This window comes from Mya arenaria, chromosome 9 (assembly GCF_026914265.1).
Source record: "Mya arenaria isolate MELC-2E11 chromosome 9, ASM2691426v1".
Taxonomy (NCBI): Eukaryota; Metazoa; Mollusca; class Bivalvia; order Myida; family Myidae; genus Mya; species Mya arenaria.
In genome coordinates this window covers 10,436,266-10,462,867 of record NC_069130.1, presented here as the reverse complement: position 1 = coordinate 10,462,867, position 26,602 = coordinate 10,436,266, and the positions used below count along the sequence as shown (strand labels likewise).

At 32.8% G+C, this 26,602-nt stretch overlaps 1 protein-coding gene across 4 annotated transcripts in view; it reads left to right on the top strand.

Annotated features, from left to right (window-relative positions):
• The window catches only part of LOC128203111 (substance-K receptor-like), a 197,468-nt gene extending 172,335 nt beyond the window's left edge, over positions 1-25,133 (top strand). For 3 of the 4 annotated variants that reach the window (XM_052904386.1, XM_052904388.1, XM_052904387.1), the window contains exon 2: positions 21,178-25,133. In XM_052904386.1, the coding sequence (XP_052760346.1) occupies positions 21,178-22,557 (1,380 nt within the window). In that variant the 3' untranslated portion in view covers positions 22,558-25,133. Of the gene's footprint in view, positions 1-11,025; positions 11,037-21,177 lie in introns of those variants that run through there. The other variant, XM_052904389.1, reaches the window with a different exon arrangement.
• The last annotated feature ends 1,469 nt before the right edge of the window (positions 25,134-26,602 follow it).

Sequence of the window (26,602 nt, the reverse complement as noted above, 5' to 3'; positions counted from 1 at the left end):
CTATGTGCCATAGCTAAATATTGCTTTTAAATGTGTGATAATATTACAATGACAACTATAGGTACATGTCCAGTATTACAATGACAACTATAGGTACATGTCCAGTATTACAATGACAACTATAGGTACATGTCCAGTATTACAATGACAACTATAGGTACATGTCCAGTATTACAATGACAACTATAGGTACATGTCCAGTATACCAACCTTTAACAATGGCTCGTTATAAAACACAAGGTCAAAGCAAAACAGACACCTAACCAGAGTCACAAAACATACAAAACAACACAGCTGACCGTTTATAAACATACCGCACAGGCGTAACAATATGTATTTATTAGCAACGTTGGGATAACCGCTTCAAAATAAGGGAAGTGTTCCAACAGTATTTTTACGTATTCAATCATCATTTTGTTTCTCTGCTTCTCTTGTGTTAATCTTCAGGCCAAAATTCCTTGGTCCTTCTTAAGCTAAACAGGCTTATGTAACTTATTTCAATTAGCCAAAATACATCCTTAAACTGTTTTGTTTTTTTTATAATTGAAAAATGGTTTATTTTGATTATCATAACGATAACTCCTATCTCAAGTATATAAACTCTTAAAGATGTAAATATTACGCAAATGTTTGAAAAACTAAAATAGTGAGCTTAGCTTAATCCTGTTATAAGGGACTTAAGAAGCTTCGAGAGATTTGGGCGGGATGAGTTTGAGTTTGAGTTAGTTGGATGGTCAGACCTAAAACCACGCCTGAGGCTACTGAATAGCGGGTTAAGAATATAAGAATACAACGTGATACGATATCACTTTATTTATCTTAATAACACTTATATATTATATTTCATCTCAAAACCAGGCTGTGAACTCTTCCTGTCTCCGTTATACCTGGAATGTTTATCTTAGGGATAGGTGTGAATCTACTCTTTGATTAGCAAAAACTAAATGTTCCAAGTAATTATAATGCAAAAAAAATATCAAGAAATTCAGCCACTGCGTTTGAGACTACCATGCTAATTATAAATACCAATATAAAAAGTTTCGTTCCGCCAGATTCTTAGCCATATTGGCGTCCTAAAGTGTGTGTTTTTATAAAAAAAAAAATCGCGAAGAATTTATTTTTGTTATTATTCGCAAACGGGGCTGAAAATGTCTGCATACCATAGTGTACGATGCATTTGATGCAGTTATCGGTAGCCAATTATTTATATAAAAGGGACTAAACTCCAGATGATACTATTGCATGGAAAAAAAAGAAAATTGTCAAAAAATTGGCATCCTTGTGTAAAACGCATTGAAGCTTACTTATCGATTAATCACATCGCTTACGATACATGCATCTTTCGCAGTTTTTGCTTAGTTTTAGCAATTCAAAATGTACCTGATTTGTCTAAACGTTAATCCTTAGACAATTCTAGGCTTGTTTTGAGGAAATACAATATTTGCCGATTTTGGGACCATCTGGTGTCTAGTCCCTTTAAGCGCAATTTAACTAATAAGAATCTCAAGTTTTATTCTTACCATCGTTGTAATGTTCTCATATCGGAAGAAAAGTCTTTCAAAGAAAACTGCATGCCGCCATATTTTTTAAGCTTGTCTGGTTTTTTTCAAAGGGAATAATTTGCGTACTATCAGCAATATCACAAAAAAATATATATTTTTTCTTAATCTCATTATCAACTCATTTTAAAACTTCATCAGAAATGATGTTAAAGACAATGCTTCTAGGAATAAGTTAAATGAAAGAAATTGTGTCGAAATACTCAAGAAAAACATAACAGTGTCAAAATTTAATTAAGAAGCCACTCAAAATATAGGTTATACTCAATTAATTTAAACATAATCAAATACCTTATTTCAAAAGCACACATCAATCTTTGAGAGAATGACTTTTAAAAATCGGTAAAAAAACTCGATTTTGAAACCTGCATTTATAGTGTTATTTATTAAAATGAGTTGAAATTGAGACTGAAAAATAACTTGTTTTGTTCTTTGAGATTTTTTTCAGCATGAGCGAGGGCGTTTAATGTCGTGTAAACATTTAAAAACAGTTTACTAAATTCTCTTTAAATTCTCGTAAATTACTTTACGAGTGTTTCAAATGAAAGATGAGAGTGATTGCACGAACAGCCCGCGGGTAGAGAAAGACGTTAAAACATTTGCAATTCGCACAATGTTTTCAAGGACAACGCTCATAATTTGCGGTAAAAGTGGATATAGAGGAAAATTGTTTCTTTCATTGTAAGATTTCAAGATATTTCACCGAATGAGCACCCAAAGTGAGCCGTGCCACTCGTGAAATATTTACTTTTGGTGTTCACGAAGTGATATATCTTACAATGAAACAAATATTTTTTTCTTTTACTTAAAACAAAAACAGAATTGATTAGATGATTAATAGGAATATTGCGTGAAATTTTGATCAAACGACGTCATAACCGTTATGAATAAAATAATGCCATTGCATTTTGTTGCATATATAACCATTTATTTACAATGAAACGGGTCGAAAAAAATCTGCTATCTGACTTTCTGCCAGCAATCTTTTATCATTGGTTTGCAGATATTTACGCAAAAAAGTTGTAAAAATGGAATATCTGTGCAAGTGCAGCTTTAAGACAAAAACATGTTACGAAAACACGGTACAACGGGCGTATATATTTTGTAATTCCAAGCATTCCGGAACATTAGATATGCAGATCTAAAATAAAATCGTGTTCATAAAATCATACGAGTACAAACATTTGAAGTTTTTCTAGTTTATCCACTACCCAAACGCTGCGGGAAATTAATCCTCGTGACATGAAAACGCATTAAATCCACAAATGCTTTTAAATTTAAACTTAACGCTCATTATCAAGGCGATTTTTTTACAACTTGAACGGAAATGTGTTACTAAATGTCCACTGGTCGCTCTTTATGCTTATTGCCTAGCGAACGGATATGTTTGAAAACTTTAACGACAAGGTTGTTAAAACACATTTGAATTAAAGTAAAAATTCTTCAACCGAAAAACAAAGCTAGAAAACCGTTGGCACTCACTCACCAATATTAGGTTGAAGTTCTGGAAATGTAATTCAATTTAAGACGAGAAGGAAACATTACACTCGAGGCATCTAACACATTTTCCTTCAATTTTCAAATTAATTTTCGTTGTTAGAGCAACTGAAATTTGTTGAAATTCTCATTTGTTCAAAAATAGGAGGAACGCTTCGTCACGTAATTATTCCTCATCCATCAATTGTTCCTAATTGCTGACTTGGTCATGTGGTCAATTTACAACGGACATTCAGGATATGGAGTTTAAGGGTATTATCCTTGTGTTTTTAAGCCCTTAATCTGTATGCGTTTTAAACTTTAATCCTTTTGCGTTTAGGCCTTAATCATTGTGCATTTTAGGCCGTAATCCTTGTGCGTTTCAGGCCTTAATCCTTGTGCATTTTAGGCCGTAATCCTTGTGCGTTTAAGGCCTTAATCCTTGTGCTTTTTAGGCGGTAATCTATGTGCGTTTAGGCGGTAATCCTTGTGCATTTTATGTCCTAATCCTTGTGCATTATAGGCCTTAATCCTTGTGCGTTTTAGGCCGTTATCATTGTGCATTTGAGGCCGTAATCCTTTGCGTTTTAGGCCTTAATCCTTGTGCGGTTTATGCCTTAATACTTGTGCATTTTAGGCCGTAATCCTTGTGCGTTTAAGGCCCTAACCCTTGTGCATTTTATGCCTTAATCCTTCTGCGTTTTAGGTCTTAACCAGTGTGCATTTTAGGCCTGAATCCATCTTTAGTGCATTTTAGGCATTAATCAATGTGCGTTTTAGGCCTTATTTCTGTTAGCATTTAGGCCATAATCCTTGTGCGTTTAGGCAGTAATCCTAGTGGATTTCAGGCCATTGTGCATTTTAGGCATTAATCAATGTGCGTTTTAGGCCTTAATTCTTGTGCTTTTTAGGCCTTAAATCCTTGTGCGTTTTAGGTCTTAACCATTGTGCATTTTAGGCCCTTATCCTTTGTGCATTTTTGGCATTAATCGTTCTGTGTTTTAGGCCTTTATTATTGTTTTTTAAGGCCATAGTCCTTGTGTATTTTAGGCCTTAATCATTGTCCGTTTTAGGCCTAAGTTCTTGTGCTCTTTAGGCGGTATTTCTCGTTCCGTTTAGGCATTAATCCTTGTGCGTTTTAGGCCTTAATCCTTGTGCGTTTAGGGCATTTACCATTGTGCATTTAAGGCCTAAATCATTATGCGTGTATGGCCTTAATCCTTGTGTGTTTTTGGCAATAATCCTTTGCGTTTTAGGCCTTTATACTTGTGCATATCGGCCGTAATCCTTGTGCGTTAAGACCTTAATCCTTGTGCGCTTAGGCCGTAATCCTTGTGCGTTTAGACCTTAATCCTTGTGCGCTTAGGCCTTAATCCTTGTGCGTTTAAGGTCTTATTCCGTTTACCATTTAGGCCTTAATGCTTTTATTCTAATGCGCATCAGGCCTTAAAGCTGCACTCTTACAGATTGAACGTTTTAACAACTTTTTTTTATTTTTTGTCTTAGAACGAGCCAATTTTTCAGGCCTTAGTCCTTGTGCGTCTGGTATGTTTTGGGCCTTTATCTGCGTGCGTTTTAGGGCTTAGTCCTTGTACGTCTTACGCGTTTAGGGCATTACTCCTTGTATTTTTTAGGCCTCAGCCATTCTGCGTTTAGGCTTAACCCTTAGTTGTCCGGTTAGCGCAGTGCTTAGCGCACTCGCTTCTCACCTAGGCGACCCGGGATCGATTCCCGGCTTGGGCGCATGTGAGTTTGGTTTGTGGTCACCAAGCCGGACAAGTGGGTTTTCTCCGGGTTCTCCGGTTTCCCCCACAACACAAGACCACACTCTCGCGGAAAATCGTGCCAACGAGAGTGATTAATATAATGTTGTAATAACTTGTTTCACAATCGTTGTACAATAAATATGTTTAAACTAAACTAACCCTTGTGCCATTAAAGACACTATTATAAATTGCTTGGTTACTGGACTTTTCACTGTCACGAGTTGCTTTCACGAGCAATCCTGATTTTCGAAATAAAGCCTTTTTGTTTTGAATGACCTTACTGACTTACTCGTATCATTCATCAACACTTTCAAACAATAAACGCATCAATAAAGAAATGTTTTGGCTTGTTATTTTCTTCTCCCATTGTCCCTGACCCTACCGTATTCGTAACAATGTCTGAACAATAATCGTAAAACAGGACTTCGACGTAATTCTGCACTCTCCTGGGGACAAATGACCTGAAACAGACGGTCGGTTACCATGGTAAAAAGAAGTCGATTTCTTTATTAATTTAATGCGAAAACAATTCCCGAGAAACAGATTTAGTCTGTTGTTGAGCTAAATAAAGACTAACGAGTAGATACCTGAGAAAAGCAGGCTAAAAACACAAAACAAAAATATCCCTGAATTCTATCCATCATTTCATTAAGATTCCATGGACGTATTTGGCGTACAAACCAAAAGTTGGAAATTACAGTTAAAGGGACTAGACACCAGATTATTCAATTGCAAGATAAAAAAATGAAAACAAATAAAAAACTTAAAATTGACATCTCTGTGTACACCGCATTAAGTCATACCTACTGATGTATCACATCGCTTACTAAACATGATACGTTCGCAGTTTTTGCGCATTTTTCCAATTGGGTTGCCTACTACGTTAACTCTAATAAGTTTTAAAAAGGCGTCAGTATATTTATCTAATGAACAGATATGATGTAAAATTGGAAACCATATTGCGCTATTTTTAAACAGGGTAACTCAAATGAGCAACATGATTGTTGTGGGTTTTTTTTAAATATTTTTAATCATGTAAAATGATGTATTATCGGCCTCCTACTAGCTCGCATTACCATTTCTAGACTTTTTTTTAGAGGAAATGCTGTATTTGCCGATTTTAAGACCATCTGGCGTCTAGTCCCTAGTTCATGAACTACATCGATAACGAGATTGAATGACATTTATTACGCTTTTTTAGAGATGTGATTACGTTTCTAAATTATTCGGACATCAAGTTGATGTAAGTAATGACTTAATAAAATGCGAGACAAAGTTTTATGTCTGTGCAAAGATATAACTGTAAATAAATGGGATAGTCTGTTAACATTAAGGAAAGGCAGTTATCCGCTCCTTTTCCGGTCTTTTTATGCAGTAAGGAACCAGCACAGTGCAAAGCGAGTTTAAAGGACCAAAACAAGAAAGGTTTAAATGTTGAATGTTGATTGGTCAATATGTATACAATAATGACAAGTTACCAATTACATTCATTTCAACATTCCTACACACAGGGAGCAGAAGATTGATAAGCTATCTATGTGCTTATCAAATATTGCTCTCCCTGAGCCACTGTGGGTAATAGTGTAAACTTGCCCCGTAATCAAAATACAACAGAAGACAACTAAACAAAGTTTTATACAATCGGCATCTGATGTATCCATCCGTAGATGTGCGCGTGTAGGCGATTTAACTTTACGAAGAAAGGCTTAAATGGAATTGAAATAAAAACATATTTGCATTCAAACGCCGAAATCCTACATGAATATGAATTGTTATATGGTAACCATGTGCTGGACTCTATCCAATCGAAATGTTCGTGTGCGTTTGTGATGATTGCTTTTAAAGTGGACACAAACACTGGTAGCCAGAATCTTACTCGAATAGTATCCATATCCCCATACACCGTGCCCGCATGTTAGAAATAAGGCCTAAAAAATACATTTGGTGTGGGTTACCCGATCCTACCTACGATATAGGCGCCGACCCTACCGTTTATTTTAAGTCAGTTTGTAAAACATAAATAAAAAAATGTTTAAATATGTACAGACAAACCCCGTTGGGCTCGATTTCCTCTTTGGCTCGAACTGGATCTAAAGGACCGATTTCTTTAAACTGAATGTAAGAGTTCCTGCTTGGCTCGAACTCCTCGAATCTCGAGGTATTTTCGCTGGTTCCATTGAGTATAAGCCAACGGGGTTCAACTGTAGTTTAAAACCTTGAAAGCTTTATACAGAAGATTACTTTTACAACATTCTCCAATGATGACAATTACATTCTTATATAAAGCCAAATAAAAAAACAACAAAAAAAACACCTACCTACCCTACCTATTTTTGAAAAGGATGTTACCTTAACCAAGGCATTTGTTTTAGGCCTAGGTAACAACTTACACATTAAAAGAGCGATACGTTCGCATTTAATTACTACTTAATAGCATGTACTCACTGATCGTTCAAAACATTGTTCCGAGGAGTTATATTGTTCTATCGTCTTGTGAAGTGGGGTAAAACCTCTCAGGTATGTAGAACTTAATTGCTGAAAGCAAGGTAAACATATCGAAATGAGTTTTCGCAATAAGGTGCACGAGATGCACATAGCTGCAATTCTAAAATAATGTATCATTCTGATATTAAAGCTGCACTCTCACAGATATACCATTTTTACAACTTTTTTAATTTTTGTCTTGGAAAGAGCAAAGTTTTGCATAAATACCTGCAAACCAGTGATAAAAGTTTGCTGACAAAAACTCAGATCGTACATTGTCATATTTCCGTTCGAAAATTAATGATTTATGGCTTAAACCGTTACTAACGGTTTAAGAAATATGCATAAAACATTAGTTTTTGAACTTAATTAAAAAAATCTGCGATCTTATTTTTTGTCAGCAGTCTTATATAACTGGTTCCATGGATTTTCGCAAAAATTGGCTCGTTCCAAGACAACAAATAAAAAAAAATGTTAAAACGTTCAATCTGTGAGAGTGCAGCTCTAATAGTGTACTTTATATTAAAAGCATAAAATGAAGAGAATTAACAACAAATGAGGCAAATTGATATATATCCTGGCGTCCTCGAGCGATAACAGTTTTACTGTATGACAAAATAGATCAATGGTGTACACCTGTGAAAACTATGAGATGACTGATTTCGAAGCAATGATTCATAAATGGGTGTGAAATACCAATTGGGACTGTAATTTTGACTTTGAAATAACTATAAATTTTGAATAGCTATTTTGCATTATTGATATAGATTTTAATTAAACAAAGTAGAAATGAAATCGGAGCAAAAAACAATCAAAATAGGGATAATTTCGGATAAACGGTGCTCAGATTAATAGTTTAAATGTAATACAATTTCGAAATAAAACCTTATAACCTCTTTAATTGCCCTTTAGTGCATATTTTAGGCTTCATATTCGCATCCTTGGATGCTAGGAGTAATGCAATACAAACCAATCAATAGCTCTAAAAACACAATTTACACTAGGGATATCATTCAATAGATAAAACAAGGTACAATATACTAAATCAAAATCTAGTGATAAAGGGAATAAGGTACGCAAGCTAAGAGCAACGATGTTACAGAGAATTAAATACCCTTGCGTTCATGCGATATTTTAGGCTATATGCAGTAGACTTTCGGACCGCAACTCGAAACTAGATATCGTTAGATATACATTTTGACATTACATGTTTAAAGAATTACAAGTGCCGTGATTACGTTATCATTACGATATTATTAGAAAACTATTTCATTTGTATCTTATCACCGCGAACAGTCCTAAGTGCTAAATTGTTAAGTGCCGTGATTACAAAAGTGGATGCATGGTGTTGTGCGGTTTAAAATTCTGCACTGTATTTAAATTCGTCCATAAGATTGAAACGTTAATGTAAATTTTAAAGTAAGCCGAAGAGGAATAAACAAATCTTGGTGAGGAACCGAGGGGAACAGAAAATTACGAAGAAAGTGGAACTGTGTTAACTTAAAGATCATGTCTTAATTTACTTTCTACAAGTAGGCTTAACGTCCTCAGAGAATATCGCATTTTATTAAATTAACTTTACACTAGCGTTAAACGAGATGAAAGCAATATTCATATATTAAGTACATATTGGTTTATCTACGGTTATGAAACCAGGCAATTTTATTGTATAGCCAACAGCACTTTCATTTATTATTCCATTGTAATGCGTGTCTGAGAACAGCTTAGAAACTCGTAAAGTTTATCTTTTAAAAATGCATCTGAGCAAAATGCCAATGAGAATATAAATACATGATGACAACTATATTTCAAAATCAACTTACGGTACAATATAAAGTCAATATGTAGCTAATCGGATTACTTGTTATTATATACTGACTAATAGAGTAAATGAAGTGAATGATACATGATCATTAGATTAACATTATGTGTACATTAAATATCATTCCCGCCGGATTCCAGTTCAATTTTAAGTGGTAGTCAGAATTTAAGTCCAAATATTTACCGATATTCCGTAATTACAGCTGATATAAGGGGTGGGATTTGATAACCTTATACAGGATAGAAATTCCATTTTTTATTTTCCGTTTCTCGATTCCATTACTTTTTACACATGATATAATTATACTTTGTATAAACACTGGCATAATGTGATGTAGGTAATAAAACAATTTAAGATACACTAGACTAAGAAGTACAGTATTGTAATATGTTTCAAGTATTGCTTCCTCAATTCGGTAATACCTTTTAACTAACATTCAGAAAAAATCCCTATACTCCTGAGACAGCAGCAAATGATTAATAGGTTTTTCAAGTGTCAAAACCTTAAAATGATCCATAAAAGCTCTCAGAATCAGCTTATTTTGGCACCAATGCCTTCAATTCAGTCGTATTAGATGACTCACAATAGAACAGATATCATTTGTTTGGTAAACTGCCGTAAATTGCCCTTTTCTCAAAGTGTAAGTAACGCCTTTAATCATAAATCAAATACAATAGTATAAATTGCGATCTAATCTTTTGTCAGCAGTCATTTATCACTGGGTTCAAGACACTAACGCACTAATTGGCTGATTTAAAAAAATAAATTAAAAAAAATAAAAAAAATGTCAAAACGATTTATCTGTGAGATTACAGCTTTAAGTAAGTTCAAAATTGGATCATATTGTGCTTGTTTGATTAGTATGACCTAGGCAGTGCCTGCATCAAAGTGCTATAGCTGTCACAATACAAAAAGCAGTTATCTAACAGTAATGTAAATTTAAAACGTTATATTTTAGGCCTGCCAGAGAATAATTGTGTGGCTAGTTTTAAGCTTTAATATAGGTCATTTTCGGTCAAATTTAGATATTTTCTAACTGGGTTGAATTACTTCAACAGACGAGCAATTAAATTATATATTCATGTTTAAATTTCAGAAAGGATCCTAGGATGCATTATCAATAAAAGATGACACCGGGACATTGCATTGATTTGATGTTCCTGTCTGAGCTTTGCTCCATTTATAACAACCACTCTTATGAGACACAATGTATTGTCTAGAATTATGCTCGCAGACATCAGTGAAAGACTCAAATGACAAAATCCTAAAAATGTAATTGAGCTAATTCAAAATTTAATTATATCGTATGAGTTGGATTTATGTGTGCTCTTCAGTTCAGTGACCTTAAATCGCATTGTTTTACTTAATTCAATAACATTCTGTTGTTTTTAACTGATGAACAGAAGAGAGTAATATCTATTTTTCGCGTTAACTACGTATTACACAATTTTTAGTTTCTGGTCGTGTTCCTGTTAACGCTCGTTTTATTTTTAGATGAATTCGATTTACCGTGAGGACTGCATGTGAATGTAATACAAAAAAGCAACATATCTATTAAATCTATTTATGAGTAATAAAAAACAATCCAACATCAAATAATGATTGCCCATGCGATTAGAGAACAGTGCGGCTATTCATCGGATTTATATTTCATTGAATGAATGTCTGTAGACCACTTCATGGTCTTAGTAGAAACATTTTTTTCTCTGGAGAAGTGCTTATCAGACATCAGTAAATGGTTGTTTTAATGTCAAACCCCTCAAGTTTATTTAAAATTAAGTTATATCGTGCTTGTTTGATTAATATGTTCAAAATATTTACAAGCATCCCTATAGCTTTCCCTACTTTCGTCTGTAATTCTTAAATGCTGACCAGCGTCCTTCTTTGTAAACATATGTTGGGACGTGCGTGCGGTTAACGGCTTAACATGTAAATACTTTCTTCTTCTTTGTTTATGTTGTCAGTGCTCTATGCTAATATTTGTGTGTTGTGGACATGTGTTTGGAATTGTGCGCGGTTGAGCGCTCGAAGAATTCAGATACTTAGAGAAAGGGTTTTGTTTTGACCGTGTAAGGGCGGTTACCGAAAAAGTGTTGTTTGGCTTAGTCCAAATGCGTATTGGGACATACAGTGAGTTTCGTCTGCTTGGCTTGTCCCTGAAGTTTTCATGAAGCTAGTAATAGTTCAAATCAAGTTAATGGTTTTATCCTCATTAGGAGAAATGCATACATCTGATTCTGTCTTTACTATCCAGCACATTAAAATCTGTCTGCTACTGTGAGCATGTGTGTAGTGTGCTAAATGAATAATATTTTTAACTTGATCCGGTTGCCGCAAGTCCTTGAAAACTGGACCCCTGTTGAGATATGAAATGTTGGTTACCGGACATTAGTGTAACATTACCCGGATGATAACTAATGGCTTGTGAAAAGTGTTTTTATTAATTGACAAACACAGCAGTACGTTCGCGGAATAATTGAAAACTCATATTTACATTTTTTATCCCTGGAGAATTCAAATATGTATAATCGATATCATTAGAAACCTATTTCATTTGTATCTTATCACCGCGAACAGTCCTAAGTGCTAAATTGTTAAGTTGTTATAATGTAGAATTCTGAAGAAAATGATTTGGATCGATTTTGCTGTTATTAACTGTCATCTACATCCACATTGACGAAATATGTTAGGACTTTTATTCTAGAGAGAGTTGATTTGCTTAAATTACCGGAAACAGTCATTTTCGAACCTATTAGGAAATTTAAATACATTAAGGTGTCGACTTAGGACAAACTATTCCGGAGGTAGTTAATCACAGGCAGCCTAGACTAAAAGGATGTACTCTAAAAACATGTAATACGTTGAAATGACAGGGTGAAAGTCCAGTTTGCTCTAAGACGCAAAATGTAGGTTGATGCATAGTTTTCTTAATTTTGGTTCATTATAATGTTTCACACATTTGACTTTAACGATTAATACAACAAAAACCATATGATTTTTAGTAAAGATAACAAAATATTAACCTTTATAAATGTTGTTCTTATTAATAGCGAAGTGGTCACAAATTTCCAAAGTTTAAAATATCGCTAATATTTCATGATCTGTGCCATACTCATATGCATAGGTTTTGTCTTTAACAATTAATAAAACAAAACACATATGCTTTATGTAAAGATAACAAAATATTAACCTTTATAAATGTTGTTCTTATTAATAGCGACGTGGCCACAAATTTCCAAAGTTTAAAATATCGCTAATATTTTATGATCTGTACCGTAATCATACGCATCGGCTTTGCATTTAACAATTAATAAAACAAAAGACCATATGCATTATGTAAAGATAACAAAATATTAGCCTTTTTAAATGTAATTCTCAGCTACGTGTCCACAAATTTCCCCAGTTTAAAATATCGCTAATATTTTATGATCTGTGCCATACTCATATGGATAGGTTTTGTCTTTAACGATTAATACAACAAAAACCGTATGATTTTTAGTAAAGATAACAAAATATTAACCTTTATAAATGTTGTTCTTATTAATAGCTACGTGGCCACAAATATCCCAAGTTGAAAATATCGCTAATATTTTATGATCTGTGCCATACTTATATGCATAGGTTTTGTCTTTAACGATTAATACAACAAAAACCATATGATTTTTAGTAAAGATAACAAAATATTAACCTTTATAAATGTTGTTCTTATTAATAGCTACGTGGCCACAAATATCCAAAGTTTAAAATATCGCTAATATTTTTTGATCTGTGCCATACTTATATGCATAGGTTTTGTCTTTAACGATTAATACAACAAAAACCATATGATTTTTAGTAAAGATAACAAATTATTAACCTTTATAAATGTTGTTCTTATTAATAGCTACGTGGCCACAAATTTCCAAAGTTTAAAATATCGCTAATATTTTATGATCTGTACCGTAATCATACGCATCGGCTTTGCCTTTAACAATTAATAAAACAAAAAACCATATGCATTATGTAAAGATAACAAAATATTAGCCTTTTTAAATGTAATTCTCAGCTACGTGTCCACAAATATCCCAAGTTTAAAATATCGCTAATATTTTATGATCTGTGCCATACTCATATGCATAGGTTTTGTCTTAAACGATTAATACAATAAAAATCATATGCTTTATGTAAAGATAACAAAATATTAACCTTTATAAATGTTGTTCTTATTAATAGCGAAGTGGCCACAAATTTCCAAAGTTTAAATTATCGCTAATATTTTTTGATCTATGCCATACTCATATGCATAGGTTTTGTCTTTAACGATTAATACAACAAAAAACATATACTTTAGGTAAAGATAACAAAATATTAACCTTTATAAATTTTGTTTTTATTAATAGCGACGTGGCTACAAATTTCCCCAGTTTAAAATATCGCTAATATTTTATGATCTGTGCCATACTCATATGCATAGGTTTTGTCTTTAACAATTAATAAAACAAAACCCATATGCTTTATGTAAAGATAACAAAATATTAACCTTTATAAATGTTGTTCTTATTAATAGCTACGTGGCCACAAATTTCCAAAGTTTAAAATATCACTAATACTTTATGATCTGTACCGTAATCATACGCATCGGCTTTGCATTTAACAATTAATAAAACAAAAGACCATATGCATTATGTAAAGATAACAAAATATTAGCCTTTTTAAATGCAATTCTCAGCTACGTGTCCACAAATTTCCCCAGTTTAAAATATCGCTAATATTTTATGATCTGTGCCATACTCATATGCATAGGTTTTGTCTTTAACGATTAATACAACAAAAACCGTATGATTTTTAGTAAAGATAACAAAATATTAACCTTTATAAATGTTGTTCTTATTAATAGCTACGTGGCCACAAATATCCCAAGTTTAAAATATCGCTAATATTTTATGATCTGTGCCATACTTATATGCATAGGTTTTGTCTTTAACGATTAATACAACAAAAACCATATGATTTTTAGTAAAGATAACAAAATATTAACCTTTATAAATGTTGTTCTTATTAATAGCTACGTGGCCACAAATATTCCAAGTTTAAAATATCGCTAATATTTTATGATCTGTGCCATACTTATATGCATAGGTTTTGTCTTTAACGATTAATACAACAAAAACCATATGATTTTTAGTAAAGATAACAAAATATTAACCTTTATAAATGTTGTTCTTATTAATAGCGACGTGGCCACAAATTTCCAAAGTTTAAAATATCGCTAATATTTTTTGATCTGTGCCATACTTATATGCATAGGTTTTGTCTTTAACGATTAATACAACAAAAACCATATGATTTTTAGTAAAGATAACAAATTATTAACCTTTATAAATGTTGTTCTTATTAATAGCTACGTGGCCACAAATTTCCAAAGTTTAAAATATCGCTAATATTTTATGATCTGTACCGTAATCATACGCATCGGCTTTGCCTTTAACAATTAATAAAACAAAAAACCATATGCATTATGTAAAGATAACAAAATATTAGCCTTTTTAAATGTAATTCTCAGCTACGTGTCCACAAATATCCCAAGTTTAAAATATCGCTAATATTTTATGATCTGTGCCATACTCATATGCATAGGTTTTGTCTTAAACGATTAATACAATAAAAATCATATGCTTTATGTAAAGATAACAAAATATTAACCTTTATAAATGTTGTTCTTATTAATAGCGAAGTGGCCACAAATTTCCAAAGTTTAAATTATCGCTAATATTTTTTGATCTATGCCATACTCATATGCATAGGTTTTGTCTTTAACGATTAATACAACAAAAAACATATACTTTAGGTAAAGATAACAAAATATTAACCTTTATAAATTTTGTTCTTATTAATAGCGACGTGGCCACAAATTTCCCCAGTTTAAAATATCGCTAATATTTTATGATCTGTGCCATACTCATATGCATAGGTTTTGTCTTTAACGATTAATACAACAAAAACCATATGATTTTTAGTAAAGATAACAAAATATTAACCTTTATAAATGTTGTTCTTGTTAATAGCTACGTGGCCACAAATTTCCCAAGTTTAAAATATCGCTTATATTTTATGATCTGTGCCATACTTATATGCATAGGTTATGTCTTTAACGATTAATACAACAAAAACCATATGATTTTTAGTAAAGATAACAAAATATTAACCTTTATAAATGTTGTTCTTATTAATAGCTACGTGGCCACAAATTTCCAAAGTTTAAATTATCGCTAATATTTTTTGATCTGTGCCATACTCATATGCATAGGTTTTGTCTTTAACGATTAATACAACAAAAAACATATACTTTAGGTAAAGATAACAAAATATTAACCTTTATAAATTTTGTTCTTATTAATAGCGACGTGGCCACAAATTTCCCCAGTTTAAAATATCGCTAATATTTCATGATCTGTGCCATACTCATATGCATAGGTTTTGTCTTTAACAATTAATTAAACAAAACCCATATGCTTTATGTAAAGATAACAAAATATTAACCTTTATAAATGTTTTTCTTATTAATAGCGACGTGGCCACAAATTTCCAAAGTTTAAAATATCACTAATACTTTATGATCTGTACCGTAATCATACGCATCGGCTTTGCATTTAACAATTAATAGAACAAAAGACCATATGCATTATGTAAAGATAACAAAATATTAGCCTTTTTAAATGTAATTCTCAGCTACGTGTCCACAAATTTCCCCAGTTTAAAATATCGCTAATATTTTATGATCTGTGCCATACTCATATGCATAGGTTTTGTCTTTAACGATTAATACAACAAAAACCATATGATTTTTAGTAAAGATAACAAAATATTAACCTTTATAAATGTTGTTCTTATTAATAGCTACGTGGCCACAAATATCCCAAGTTTAAAATATCGCTAATATTTTATGATCTGTGCCATACTTATATGCATAGGTTTTGTCTTTAACGATTAATACAACAAAAACCATATGATTTTTAGTAAACATAACAAAATATTAACCTTTATAAATGTTGTTCTTATTAATAGCTACGTGGCCACAAATTTCCAAAGTTTAAATTATCGCTAATATTTTTTGATCTGTGCCATACTTTTATGCATAGGTTTTGTCTTTAACGATTAATACAACAAAAACCATATGATTTTTAGTAAAGATAACAAATTATTAACCTTTATAAATGTTGTTCTTATTAATAGCTACGTGGCCACAAATTTCCAAAGTTTAAAATATCGCTAATATTTTATGATCTGTACCGTAATCATACGCATCGGCTTTGCCTTTAACAATTAATAAAACAAAAAACCATATGCATTATGTAAAGATAACAAAATATTAGCCTTTTTAAATGTAATTCTCAGCTACGTGTCCACAAATATCCCAAGTTTAAAATATCGCTAATATTTTATGATCTGTGCCATACTCATATGCATAGGTTTTGTCTTAAACGATTAATACAATAAAAATCATATGCTTTATGTAAAGATAACAAAATATTAACCTTTATAAATGTTTTTTTCTTATTAATGGCTACGTAGCCACAAATTTCCCCAGTTTAAAATATCGCTAATATTTTTTGTTCTGTACCGAAAACATATGCTTTGGTTTTGTCTTTAACGATTAATACAACAAAAACACATGCTTAAGGTAAAGATAACAACATATTAACCTTTATAAATGTTTTTTTCTTATTAATAGCTACGTGGCCACAAATTTCCCCAGTTTAAAATATCGCTAATATTTTTTGTTCTGTACCGAAAACATATGCTTTGGTTTTGTCTTTAACGATTAATACAACAAAAACACATGCTTAAGGTAAAGATAACAACATATTAACCTTTATTAATGTTTTGCTTATTAATGGCTACGTGGCCACAAATTTCGAAATCAAATGCATCGGCTTTGTCTCAATCATTAAAGTCAAATGAGTGAAGTTTAAGTGGCAAGCAGCACGACTTAATAAATAAAATACATAAATATTATTGAAATAACGGATCGTTGCCAGTTTACAAATCAGAAGATCTGTTAGACTTTGTTGTCGGATGCTTTTAATAGTATATTGAGTTGGTTGGCAGCTGGTTGGACAGATGCTGGGATCTTATTTAAGCCGTGGAAATTACGGCAGTACTTTGAAGAGTAATTGTCTTCTGGATTTCAAGGATGAATTAGTGACAAAAATATAAAGTTGCCTATTTACATAACTAAGCTTTCAATCCTTTGTTATCTTTAAAAAATGAAGACTTGTGTTATCTTTAAAACCTTTTTTTTCATTTGCTTAGGTTTACTCCGAATGTTTCAACGTATGACGTCACTTTATACAAATGCTTAACTTAGATTTATCATCTAGAAGAAGATTTAAGCAAAAAAAATCTATAATATTCTATTTTGTTTCTTGATAATGTTTTTTGCTGTTTTTTTTTTCTCAGAGTTAGTACAATGATGCTTTTCATTATGAAACTCTATGACCACACATTTTTGAACCTGTTATTTACTCTAAAGGCAGTCTGTGTGGGATTTTCTAGATTCAAACAATAATTGCATAGTATCTTTAAAAAAATGTCTGCATTAGGGACTCTGAATTGGATTCCTTCGTCTGCTGAAAGATTTAGGATCTGTAATCATAGAAGTACTTGGGTTCTCCTCAAGTTTATGCATTCCTTGATAAGATTAAACGTAATGATTTACGTGTTTACTTTGTTCGTTTTTTGGGGGATAAGTGTGAGATTGTGAACAAACAAGTTAACTCAACCACCCCCGCCACCCCTCCAATTAAATTTACATTTAATAACTTGATCGTGCTAAGGCGGTACCTAACACTGTTTGATAGACACCCCTAGTTTTATATATGACATAAATATGAAGAGTATTGTTTGTGTTAGTTATATGTTGTTGTTCCGTGTTTCTGGTTTGTGAATGTTTGGTTTTACAAGCTCATTAGCATTGATCCTATGCCAATGAACGGTTAATGTTTAAACTTTCAACTCCTGGACTTGTTTTCGTAGTGATTCTTATAAATATTGATAGGCCAATGGGTAGACATTTAACGAGGACCCTGTTTTAAGTAGAAATGTTATTTCCTAAAATACATAAATAAGCGACAATCAACGTCTATAAAAAGGTACCAGAATATATCAAAGTATATTCATAAAAAAGAAACAATCTAGGATTTTGTAATAACAACATATATTTTATATGAAGTGCAATGTTTGAGGGCGGATAAGAAGGGAAAATCATTTCTATTTTTATTTTATATAAGTTTATAACCCATGTAGGGGCGTATTAACTAAAACTTTATTGTATTGAACTTGTGTTTAATGTCCTAATGATATGTCTGCAATAAAGTTTATTCAAAAGCGTCCGCATTCGTCAGAGATTTCCTGCCACTTCCAATGTCATTATCATATCATATTACTCCATAAATGGACAAAGTCTCATCTTTGATGACCGATTTATGTGTAAATGCGTCCTTTAGGCTAGACAAACACGTTCTACATGATTTTAAACTCGTGCTTCTATTCGACTGCACAATAAAGATATAAAGAGAATTAAGTACAACATACATGCTAGGCCTGTATTTGCATCAGCTCTACCGAATTGGACGTAATTTCTTTTTGGTTTTGTAAGAACAATGTATTGCTATATTGGTACATGTATATTTGTTTTTATACGTTTTACTGATTATACATGATTAAAGTCATTTAAAAATATTCAGATTGTAGATAAAGTCAGTCAAGATGATTGACCTGCCTGTAAATTTGCGACTTTATCGCTTTATACCCTGTTGCTTTATACCACCTGTAGTATGTCCATATTTGTAAACATTCTCATTAAATAAGAATAGGTGTTTACAGCTAACAGCACACTGACAATAACGTATCAGTTGTATTGAGTACCATTTATGTACGTGTAACTGTATCCATGCAATTAACTGTGTGACTCTGCAGAAGTGATCATGCAACTCTGAAGATGTGATCACGTGACTCTTAGTGCAATCCTGTGACTATAATTACGTTCGTTCGATTCTGTACGCTTACAGTGTAAGGCTTATGGCACAAGATTTTCTGCTAGTTCACCAGGATTAACTGTCATTATGTGGCACTTACAGACAAAGACTCGGAAATTGAGAAAATTAGCGAAAATTGGAAGGTGCTTAAACATTTGCATTGGCGAACGTCTAGCTCTATAGCAGACGTGCATTGGAAATCCAGGGACATTATTACAATGTCTTTGACGTTTGAAGTTACTTCAATACACTACGTTATACCGTGCTAATGGGAACAATAGGGGTTGAGATATAAATATTGACGCTCAAGTTGTGCTGTATTCATTTTACCAATATTGAGTTGTTTTTATAGGAATTCCCTGTTTGAATTCGGTAACTGGATATGGTTTGGATTATATACACGTTGTAATACATCAACACGTATTGAAGGTATTAACAAAAATAACATTGAAATAAATTACAATGAAATTTGGGTAACAAATATCACATTCTATCAATTTTCATGAAATATGGTCTTCCTATTGTTAATTTTTACAAGGAGATGTCATTGTTCGAAGTTGATACACGCTATTTCATTTTCTAATAAAATTGTCATTTTGTTCAGCACAAAGACGTACAAAGAAGTAGGCGATTTATAATTAAAAACGACTGAATAACAAAGTATAAAAGTTGTCTCCGTGAATCGTCAGAAACGCATTGTCATACTGTCATAAAAATGTATATACAGTGGAACTTGTTTTAAACAGAAAGGAAATGGCAATACTGGCTACTTAAAATAGGTGACCATTTATGGGATTTGTATAATTTAATGGTAGCTGCTATTAATATCTGGTATTTAGAAAAGTTGATTTATAAATGTATGCATGTTCCAGATCTAATTTTGTATTAAATGTATTAGTTTATATGTTACCGCACACGTACATATTATTTGTATTTGTCACCATTGTGCAGTTAATGCCTCGTGGGTCTACGACCTTCTGGTTTATTTTAAATAAAACTTGAAACTTGAAACTTTGTATTTAGAATCATCTAGTTAGAAAGTAAACAGTGTAATAAGCTAAACACAAGAACGGAATAGAATATACCGAAAGCATGTACACGACATATGGAAAAAATATATTTATTTTATGAGTTATAATTTGATTGCAAGATTGGAAAACCTAAGTATTATTTTCCAATTTAAAACAATTGCTTTGTTTTTAGCGCTATTGTTTTTTTTATTGTTTTACACGTTTCCTTTCATTAGCCTTTCAATGTCATGAAATATAAATCAACCACTTACGTAAACATGGAAATGCTTTGTACTTGAAATACTACTATAACTTAATTATGGCGTAATAAAAGAATAACAGCTTTCAGATAATTGTTATTTAGTTTAAACTTTATTTAATTTACAACGATTATGAAGGAATTTATTTATTTTTAATTAATCTTAATTGCTCTCGCTGGCACGATGTAACTCGAGTGTGTTTAATTGGGTTCGGGGGATATCGAAACAAACAAGAGAAACCCGACTTGTTCGGCATTCAAGTTTGAAATTATACCTAAGCCACCTTGGTGATACTCGAGTGCTTTAATAAATGTACCAGCCGAAACAACTTTTAATAATTAATTATTATTATTTATTTTTTTATTATTATCATCAGTATCATTATTATTATTATTATTATTATTATTATTATTATTATTATTATTATAATAATAATAATCATTATTATATTATTATTATTACTTTTATTTTGATTAATTGTTATTATTTTTATTATTATTATTTTTTTATATATTTTCATTTTTATTATTGTATATTTGTTAATGTTTTAACCATCATACACATCTTTAGTAGAATTATTTCCCTAGACGATGACATCTGTAACTTTTCTTTTCTTATGTGAACGAGATATTTAAACTTAGAGATATATAAATGCCAAAACGTCGAAGGAAACATACGTTTAGCTCTGTATGATATAAATTGGTCTGAGTAGGCAACATAAGAAAGCAAACATTTAATGAACAAGAACAGAACATTAATGTAAAGTATTTTATTATAATTTCAGTTTGAGCCAGCATATAGGATGCCAAACTTCACAAGCACCACCAATGGGTGCCTGGAAACGGACCTCGATGCCGAACAGCCGAAAATCATCATCCACGTTGCCATGGGGATGGTGGCGTTGTTGTCCGTCTGCGGAATCATTGGCAATGCCCTGGTTATACTCGCGTTCTCTCGACAGAAGCACAAGCTCAGCTCAACCATATTTATCCTGACACTCGCGGTAACAGATTTTCTGACATCGTTGATCACAATGCCTTATACAGTGGTTATAGAGTTGATGGACTTTTACATCTGGTACGACTTTCCTTGCAAACTATACCAGTTCATGAAGACAACTACTATACCATTCTCTGCCTTTGTCATGGTTGCAATTGCACTGGACAGGTATTTGTGTATTGTTTACCCATTCAAACACATAATGACCATTAAACGGGCAAAAATAACAGTTGCTACGCTCGCCCTTTTGGCCTTTGTAATCGGAGTTATATGTTCGCTTATGATCGGGACCTATCATATCGTTCCTCCAGACAAACCAGAGTGTATAGTGAAAAACGACAACTCGAGCCAGGCAGTTATTTACAGAAGCGAACCTTTGTCGAGTAGTGCCAATTTAACAGTTATGTATGAAATGCACGTACCTCGAAACTCGCTTGAAGGCACTGTTGACAACATCACGAAAGTTAAACCGCAACCTGGAGACATAGTCCAGACTGGCATGTGTAGGCGAAGCCATGTTATATTTGGACCAAAGTTCTTTGGCGTTTACCAACACCTTTATTCGTCACTGTTTGGCGTCTGTGCGGTCATGGTGATTATTCTATATGGACTAACCTATCGTTCTGTTCTTGCACACAGACGGAAGCGTCTTAACATAAGCAATAAATGTTGTGGAATTCTCTCTCGCAACATGGAAGAAGAGACCACAATAGAACACAACGAATGTACCACATTACACAACGTTGAACACTCCCCTGCTACAAATGGCAAAGACAGGGAAAGCATCCGTATGACGGACACATACAGGGAAAGGGCGGGAACCGTTGATTCTACTGGTAACGACACTAATGGGCAATCGCAGCAGAATAACCACAACAATAAGCCAGAAACGGACGCCCACATAAAGCCAGCGGGGGTATCCCGGGCAAAACTGAAGCGTTTGAGAGTTGCAAACATAAAAACGGCCTTAATGTTATCGATTGTCGCTTTCATTTACATTTTAGCCTTCACTCCAGCTTGGATGATGGCTCTTCACGTATTGTCGATGAATGTGATTGTTTATTATCTCTATTTCACGTACAATGTAGCCAACCCTGTCATCTATGCTTTTCTAAACAACAACTTCCGAACGCACCTGCAAGCTATGTTCCATTGTAGGCAATAACATACTAATTGGTACGAAAGGAAGTGCGAACAAATTGTGTGAAAATGAACGTGACCAATACAAAAGATGGAAATACTCTGTGTCCAATGGATCTCTTAGCAATTGATATTTCCAATTTTGCAAATAGTCAGTGTGATATTAATGAAATGATGAAACAAAATATCAAAAGAGAAGTTTATTGCCGAAAACTATTGTGTTTCTATATGATAATGTTTCATGTTGTTTACGTTAAAATTGTATATACTACTGTTTTCCCTTCGTTGTTATATCAGTGTGTGTATACCATGTGATTAATTGCAACATATATGCTACGTCGGAAGGCAATATTTTGTTTTGAAAAAAGACTTTAAACAAAGATAACTTCACTTTTTCTTCACCATTTTAAATGAAACATAGCGCAGTCTTTGCCGCTTAAGGAGCCCTGCGTTCGATCTTTAACCGGAGTTTGATTGAGGGTACAGTTTCTTAAAACACTTATTCAAACCTTTTTCACAATACGGCCGTCTGACGGAGCACTGTCAAAACATTATTTTGGGAAACAGGATTGTCGAAGTGTTTGATGAAACTAATCACCTTATCAAATTTCGAAAATAAAATGGTGTTGTAAAAGAAAAGTTATCTTTGATTTTAGTCTTCATTTTAAGCAAAATGTTGCTTTTCGACGTAGCATTTATGCGGTAATTTATCACGTGGTACACACACACTGTATATGCTACATTTTGTAAATTTCGATATAGTGTACTTATGTAATATACGCTAGTAGAATATAGTGATATCTGTAGTTTGGCTAATGCTACTAGAGGTGCAGGGTGCATAACTTGTATTCGGTTCATTTTAAATCTCATCTTTTTTTGTTTGAACTATCTATTTTTCAATATCAATGTTGGTGATAATTATAAAATCGCACATGGGTGTGTTTTGTATCTATTTTTTTCTTTTTCTATTTAATCTAAAATTCCATTTTCTTAAAGAAATGTGATTGTAATTATTCTGATATGTGTTGACATATTCCTTTACTCGTCCAATGTGTTCTCTATGTATATGACCTTGATTTGTTGAACCTTGTACAGATTAGATTTTGAACCAAGATAATACCCTAAGCAGCTATTGCGTATTTCCGTCTCATTTCTCTCTCCGTTATTCAGTTTATTATCGTATCATTACCCATTCGGAACTCTTCGGCCATTTCTATCGAAAACAACCGCGGATGTTTGCCGGTACATCAGTAGAAGTAATTCGTATTTTTTTTAATTATATCATTAATTGTATGTAGTGTTTTTAGCTGGTATTGTTTTATCTAAGTCTCAATCGACTGCCAGTCAAATGTATTATTACAAACATTATTAAGATTCCAAATAGTTAAGTCATTATGTTCAACTGCTAAATTACTACGCGATCTACTTGCAGCGGACTTAAAAATACCGATTTCTGAGTATGTAAACCGTCCATATACAAGTTTGTTTTCGATAAAACGAGGAGAAACGAATGCATCAATACCATAACCATGGCATCATTAATATAAATATGACGTCACTTCTCATAGTCCACGACATTAAAAGGTGTACATTTTTTTTCAAGGTCACCTTTTGGTCTGCCACTACTAAATGATTATCATGTACATATTGCCATTAGGAGAATGATATAGTATACATTTATTATAGTTGGTGTAAAAATCAAATACTTTTTACAATCATCATTTTTGGCCGATTTCCTGAACACGCTCAGTTTTGTTTCTGTTTACCATTTAGTAAGGATCTTTAGAACTAAATGTTCTGTCTCATATGCGAAAAATGCTATGAGTGCGTCAAGATATTGGATAACGTTTGCATGCCGCTAGTTTGCGATGAATCAAAAAAATAAAAAAAAAACATCGTATCATTAAAACTGTTATTTTTAGATGATTTTTAACTTTGTAAAATAAGATTATCACTTTTAGAATGACTCTTGCTCTAAATCAATACATATACATGTATAAAAAACATTGATCTTAAGTGATAATCAATTAACTTCTTCCTAAATAATGCATTTATGGAAAAATAATTACTGATAACAAGATTCTAACTGTGTATTTAATAGCTGAATACGCACAATTTTTAAATGATTGGTGAGTGCGTAAAGAAATTACTGCGATCAACTATCATCTCATAAGGTAGAAATACCGTGTTGTCTGCACCTTTCTTTCAATTTAAACACGGTATCCTTCATAAAAGACATTGAATTCGACAATTATTAATCCTTTTCGTTATATCAAAATAAATTGTATTAATTTTCGTAAATCTTATTTGTGAGTAAGAGTGCATCTTTAAACTGATTATCTATGGCACAATGAAGTAATGATACCATTTTTATCCATGCCCATCACCCATAACCCTAAACCAATCCTTTTATAAAGTACTTTTGTTTCCTGAAGTATGCTTCACATACTAAATGATTTAAATTTAAATGCCAGTTGTATTAAAAGGGCATTAGAAAATGTACTTTGCTAGTGTAGATTATAATATTTACTTCATGATAATTTCTAGGTCGACTTATTATGATATTGTAAAATCATATATTTCAATAAATATGGCGTAGTTTGTCTTTCTTTGTTTGTTTATCCCTAACAGATACTTATTTTGTTAAAACAACATTCGTATTTAGATGTGAGCAAAATTTTAGAGTGTATTTGATAACACAATTAAAACTACAGGGGCAAGCTCAGTAGTCGAAAATGAAAAAGTAAAATAAATCATGTTTAAGGACACAATGCAAGGACCCAAGCGACAAAGAACTAGAAAAATCCCAATTTAAACACCACAAACAAAAAAAGCAAAGTGAAACCACTATCACAAATGAAAGCACCACAAGCAAACTACACCCTCATTTACATTGCTTAAGCCAAGAAATGCTGCTTTAAATCATCACCGGCAACCCCAGTACTTCATTCCTCGTACATAAGTTCTGGTGTTCGCGAATTTTCAAGAGGTTGAGGCGAAAACTATTCTTCCAATGAAATTACATGCACTAATTAGATACTCAAACTCGACGACACAGAGGAGTTTTGCTGTTATATAATTAAGTGTACGCATAATTGCGTAATTTCATTGGTTAAAATTCCGCAGAACTGCCAAGTCAACATCAATTAGATTATCTCATTAGTTATTCTGGATTAAAATATATTCGTAGCGACATGCCCTACGGTACTATGAAACCTTTGGTATCCGACTATACTCTAGCCGTGGGACTGCGTACTTGAAAACCGGTTTGAGGCACAGACATTTTTGTCTGACCAAACCATCTTTGATCCCATCGTGGTGGTAACCCCGATATGTATCAGTCAATTAGCAAAAGCATTGTTGCGTGTGAATACCTTGAAGGTTAAAGCTACTTATCCTCAGACATGGCGCCTACTTCTAATGTAAAGAGCTGTGAAAGTAAGTTTGTCTCTAGGTCGAGTATTAAAGAAAATTGCAAGACTACTATATTCGGAACATCTCGGCCAAATTTCATCGTAAACAATCTCGGATGTATGCCTGTTCATCAGTAGAAGAAATTCGTGAAATGTTAAATGTTAGCCTTAATTAAGTTTTTTAAAATGGTCGAGGTTTTGAAGGTTTGAAATGGAGACTTGTCTGAATAAAAACGAGAGGTTTTTACTCAAGAAATCGTGGGGTTAACTGTACCTGGTAAATTTTCGCAAGGCCTCTCATGTTTGAGTCTCGACTCTGACCTTTAAAAGCGTTCTTATGAAATATAAATAAGTGATCTTTACACCAAAATGAAAACAAGAGTAGCAACGTTCCCCGTCAATGTTCTGCTAGAAGGACAGTTACAGTGAATTATGGCCTTTAAGATATGAAGCTTGACTCAAAACTGAGACTTGAGACTGTTCGTAACCATGGACCCATCAGTGGTTTAAATCCAGGACACGGAGTTCAGCGTATTTCTGCAAACTATCCACGTTTGTTACAATTAAGTTATTTCTTTAAAAATAAACCAGGACAGAATCCTATTAATAGAGTGTTTTGTTTGGTTATTTTATCATAGCTAACAACGGGAAAAACGG